The sequence below is a fragment of the Gopherus evgoodei genome, chromosome 8 (genome assembly GCF_007399415.2).
Source record: "Gopherus evgoodei ecotype Sinaloan lineage chromosome 8, rGopEvg1_v1.p, whole genome shotgun sequence".
NCBI classification, from domain to species: Eukaryota; Metazoa; Chordata; order Testudines; family Testudinidae; genus Gopherus; species Gopherus evgoodei.
Window position 1 is genome coordinate 74,522,171 of NC_044329.1, and position 5,617 is coordinate 74,527,787.

The 5,617-nt window shown below is 47.2% G+C and overlaps 1 protein-coding gene across 1 annotated transcript; it reads left to right on the top strand.

Annotated features, from left to right (window-relative positions):
* Window positions 1-1,557: 1,557 nt before the first annotated feature.
* GPR88 (G protein-coupled receptor 88) lies at window positions 1,558-2,748 on the top strand. The gene has a single exon (XM_030571800.1). The coding sequence runs from the start codon at window positions 1,558-1,560 to the stop codon at window positions 2,662-2,664; it is 1,107 nt and encodes a 368-aa protein (XP_030427660.1). The 3' UTR covers window positions 2,665-2,748.
* The last annotated feature ends 2,869 nt before the right edge of the window (window positions 2,749-5,617 follow it).

Genomic DNA, 5,617 nt, shown 5'->3' on the forward strand with positions numbered 1-5,617 from the left:
CTGAAGGTTGTATCACCGGTTATTTTTGACTCACTTTCACAGGAAAGTAAAGGTATGGGTCAGATTCACAGGTCACGGCTTTTGGGATATCCTGTACTGACTGACTGAGTGAATGTACTGCACTCCAGAAACTCAGGCATGCTGATATTGCTGGGTACCGCAAATGTGGAAGGTGCTCCCCCCCCAAAACTCTGCACCCTTTAAGACATACTGCAAATCAGCTGTGTTGTCTCTACATGCACATCATGCTTGGGATACCCTAAACTGTGGAGATACAGCCAGTCTTCATTCCCTTTGTGCCACTATGATGAAAAGACTGAATCTCTAGCTATCTCCTTTTCATCCCCATGCCACTCCTGATAACCCTCAGATGGACCATAGAAAGGGTTTGTGTGGAATTAACACCAGTTTGTGATGTTAAATATGAAACTTGCACTTGTTTGTATCAGGTTCCTGCTCCTGGAAACCTCATCATGTGTTTTCAGTAGGATTATTCATGGGAGTAAGGGCTGCAAGGTCAGGATCTGTGTTTGTAACACTGAACTAATAGTGAAGAGTCATGATAGAGCCAGAGCGGAGGATGTGTAATAGATTTCTGTGTATTCCACAGTCTCATTTTCTCCTTCTCCCCCCTCAAAAAAAATTATATGCATTTGAGGCTTAGCTTCCTAAAATGAAAAGTTTACTTTTGCCAAGGCATCGCCTATAACAAATGAGAGGAGTTTAATTCAAAGAGCATGTTGCTACTAGAAACCTGCTCTAAAATTACACTTTTTTTAAAATAAATGTTTATAGGTGTACAGAAAGCTTCCTAACAATGTGAATCAGAAGAAATCTGTTAAAGTGAATAGTTAGCACAGGAGTTTCTACCCCAGAGGGACTGTGTTTCAGAGGCAGGTGAACGAAGTCTATTCAAGTCTGTAAGGCTTATTGAGGATGAAAGGTGCTGTGTAAATATAATGTGGTATTAGAGCCATGGAGCTGGTGAGACAGGGAGAAAAATCAGTCAGTGTAACTGCAGTATTTTCAGGGCAAGCGGGGGTTTTTTCCTCCTGCTTTTGCAAGTAGGAAATCTGCTGAATAATTCATGAAGAGCGGAAGGGCTGAATTTTCCTGGAGTGATGTACGGTGTACGAACAGTAGTGCAGAAAAAAGCTGCAAGGCTTCATAGCAGCTGCCACCGTTCTTGTTGCTGTTGATTGCAGAGTGCTGCTTCTCTTGATATTTTCACAGCTGAAGCATCCTTGCTGCTGCCTGCCTGCCTTGCTTGATGCATGCTCTAAGCCATCCCTGCTAGCTGCTGCCCGGGACCTCCTCTGGACCACCAATTGCTAGCTGCCTGCTCTGAATGCTGCTAGCTGCCTGCTCTGAACCATCCTTGCTAGCTGCCTCTGGATCTTGCGTGCTCTGAAACATGCCTCTACCTGCTGTGGATCCTCCTAGCTGAATGCTCTGGCTTCTCTCTGCTGCATGGTTTGTGTCTCTGCTTCACAACCTCCTGACCAGATAAGGATGGGATTTGCCCAGAGGAGTTGAAGCTGAGCTGCATTCAACAAGATGCTCAACTTTTCATCCTCTTCTGTTTGGAGTGCGAGCTCCTCTCTGCTGCTGCTTTGTGAAGAATCCGTGGGGACCAGAATCTCCTTGTCTCTCATCTATTCGCTGTTAGCCCTCATGGGGACCTTATCCAATGTGATGGTCATTTACCTGGTCTTCTCCTTCAAGAAGCTACAGACCACCAGCAATGCCTTCATTGTGAACGGCTGTGTAGCTGACCTGAGTGTTTGTGCCCTCTGGATGCCGCAAGAAGCAGTGGTGGGGCTGTTGCCACTTAGCTCCTCTTCTGCTCATTCAGCAGAATACAGGCTGCTGCGGGGTGTGCTCCTTGGCCTTGGCCTCACTGTCTCCTTGCTCTCCCACCTGCTGGTGGCCCTCAACCGTTATGTGCTGATCACCAAGGCACCCAGCACTTACCAGGCACTCTACCAGCAGAGGCGCACAGGGTGGATGATCGGACTTTCCTGGGGATTTGCCCTGCTCTTGGTGCTACTGCTGCCTGGGCTCTGGACACAATGGCTCTCACAGCAGTCATCCCAGCAGGAGATCAGCAGTGCCAGCAGCAGTTCACACTACACTGCCCTGCTGGTAGCACTGGCCATGCTCAGCCAGACCGTGCTGCTGCTCCATTGCTACCTCGGCATCATGAGACGGGTGCGGGTCAGCGTCAAACGGATCAGTGTCCTAAACTTCCACCTCCTGCATCAGTTGCCCTTCCCTGCTGCCCCACCGCCTGCCCGCCGGGTTCAGCGGCGCCTCAGCAGCGTCTCCGTGCTGCTCCTGTGCTGTGTCTTCCTCCTGGACACCCAGCCTGTGGTATGGGTGAGCCTGCTGGGCTTCTTCCTTCAGTCCATACCCCGGGCACTCCAGGTGACCAGCTGGCTGCTCTTCTGTTCCCTCTCTGCATTCAACCCGTTGCTCTATACCTGGAAGAATGAGGAATTCAGGCGCTCTATGCGTTCAGTGCTGCCCAGAGGAGAGACCCCAACTGTAACTGTGGCTGCAGCTGCAGCAGCTGCTGCCCTCCCTACAGTGTCACTGCCTTGCCAGGAGCAACCGCGGCTGGGTACCAAAGTTGAGAGCCTGGGGAACCTAGTGCTTCAATGAGCTGCTTGGGGAATGCATTCCCTTCCCTTTAGAGGTAGCATCTGACACATTTGGGATGAGTGTGAGCAGAGATGACTCACAGAACTGCACAGCAGAATCCTCCACTCCCTAAGGGAAAGACGTTGAACGCTGCCTTACAGACACAGCCAGGTTAAAATGTATATCAAACCAATTTCCTTCGCTGTATAATCGACATCCCCGGGAATTTACATAAGACAAAAGCATTTTATATCTCGAAAGTCCCTGTCTCATGCTGTTAGTGTCTCTTTTGCATTTCTCTCAGCTTGGACTATACCATTTAGACTTGTTTATGGTTGGGTTCACTTCATTCTCTGGGTCTTTTACTTTAGCAGGATGTTGGGGTTGCAAATGCGGCCTTATAAAAATATTTCCAGGGAGACTCTTCTTACAGGGCTTGGGGCTGCTCAAACCTCTTCACCAGAGGGTGGTGCTTGAATGCTGGTGCATCAGAGGCATATTTAAATGAGGGCCTCAGGGTTCTAGATAGGCACCCAGAAGTTGGGAGGCTGATGCAAACCTGGGGCAGCCCTCATGACCCTCCATCCCACAAATCCTCAGCACATCCGCTTGGGTGGATGCCCCCTGAAATGTATTTGGAGAAGGGGCAGCAGGTTCACTCCTGTGCTTGCATCTTAAGTGGAGGCTGTTATTCCCATTCCCTCCTCCAATTTCTCCCCTCACCCTGAAGGTCTGTGGGGCTTCTCCATCTTTCTCTACCCACCCACCCTTTGAGGTCCCTCTCTCCCTTACTATTGAAATCCTATGTCTCTCCTCTTTTTTTTAAACCCCCTTCATCTGTGAATTAGTTTTTTTCTCCTTCTCTGCCCCCTCAACGTAGCTCCTTTTTTGTGCCCTTCAATTTGCCCTCTCCCTCTTTTTTATTGCAGCAATGGGGATCCTGAGTGTGTCTGGTCAGCACAGCTAGGGGACTAGGAGATGGGCAGTTGGTGTCCGTCACACTTGCTGTGTAGCCTGGGGTTTCTCACCGCTGCCTCAGCCTCTTCTACTGGTATCTTTAGTGCATAGAGGCAGACAAGCCCTCAGCCACAGGCTGCAGCCTGCCTTCTCTGCACAGCATTATCTAATGGCAGGAACGTTGCTGCAATTTTTTTTTAATTGCTTGTCTGGTGCAAAAGTTAGAGCCTGCAGATCTAGGTTTAGAAACAAGGACAGTCCTGGCCAAACTGCGATAATTGGTAAATATGCTTAGGAATGTAATTTCTTTCTTAAAAAACCCAGCGTGTTCCAGTGAAATAGAATACCCATCCAAGCACCTCTAGCGAGAATCTGCTTTGTTTCTTATAAAGTGTAAAGAACCTTGACAATATCTCTTTAAAGTGACCAGAATGCTCACTCCACAATGCTCACTCAATACATATCTCACCATTCCCAATGCACTGGAGATGTTATGCAGAAGTTAGTTACTATCTCCCATAATCTAAGGAATCCAGGAACTGCTTCTGCTAGCTCCCACTTCTCTCCTTTGCTCTCCAAGCAAAATCCTCCTTGTACTTCCCACTGGAGGCATCAGGGATGAAGAGGAATAAATTACATGTTGAAACACTCATATTAATGGAAAAAACTCTTGTTTTTTAACATAATTTGCTTTGGATTCTTTTGGACAGCTCTTTAAATAAAACAAATTTTGATACCGATCTCTGCCCTGGGAAATTCTCTTTGATCGAAATAACCTACAGGTTCTCTCTCTGTATATAGTATTATAATGTGTCCAACTATTTGTTTTATTGTGTTAGTAGTTCTGGTGTATAGCTTATGACAGCACAAATAATGAATTAGACGTTGGGTAAGTGATGTAGCCACTCTATCACAGCAGCAGCATCTGGAGATGTTAAGTTCATCTGTCCACCATCAAGATGACGAAGAGGACAGTCCATAAGCAGATGGCACACTGTTCTGGAGTGCCACATCCACAGGGGCAGGTCAGGGAGCTCAAGAAGCCAAAACGGTAAACATGTAAGTTAAACCTCCCGTGACTACATGTATCCTGTTGTATCAAAAAAGGGTCTTTTGGTTTATATGGTTATACTGAGACTATGTAAAAGTTGATCTGGAGAGACTTAGACTACTCCGATCTGCACCCCTATCTGCCAAGAAATGCACCTTTGATCCAAAATATAGTCCTACACCACCTGCTGCTGCTGTTCCTTAGGAAAATCGTGTCTGATGTACTGACCGAGAGACTCAACTACTTCAGGAAAGGGGCCCCTTGACTTTAATTGGCCTCTCTGATGTGGCTTTGAGATGAGATTGTGAAGTAAGGTGACTTGATAGTTGCTTGTGCGCAGTAATGTGCCCTGCCTTCACATCTAATCACAGGGGAAGCAGTGACAGCCAGGACAGGAAGGCTGAAAACTGGAGTGGTGCGGGTCACATGAGTGATGATATGAAGGGCAGAGTTGATAGCTGAGTCCAGCTTGCCACAGTGATGACTGGAGCCCCATTCTGCCACTAGGTGTTTAGCCGGTGCAATAATTAGGGCGTGTTAGTTTAGTCAATTGGATACAAAACCACATTAGTGTTACAAAGGGATTTTACAACTTGGGCCAAGCTGGAGACCACAGGCTTAGTGGATGGATTCTCTAGTATTTGTGGGGGTCAGGAGAACAGTAAATCCTCCATTCAGGATAGAGAGTGGCAATGGAACATTTTGGTAGCCACTACTGCAGCCTCCACACGTCTTCTGGGAGTGGACATAGAATCCTCTCATTTACCTCCTTTAAAAAAAGCAGTTTAAAAGCTCCTTCTTCCCAAAAGGACTGTCATTGTAATGCCGTTCTGTGGAGATGCTAGGTTATAATGTTAACGTTATTATCGCATGTGCTGTCTTGCAATCAGAGCTGATTGTAGCCCCTTCCAAACTTCATCAGTGCTGCTCATTCAGATTGCTGTAGTTGCTGTAGAGCAAAACAAT

What these genes read in the sequence shown, in the direction of transcription:
- GPR88 (XM_030571800.1), top strand. Translation starts at nt 1,558, where the DNA reads ATGCTCAACTTTTCATCCTCTTCTGTTTGGAGTGCGAGCTCCTCTCTG.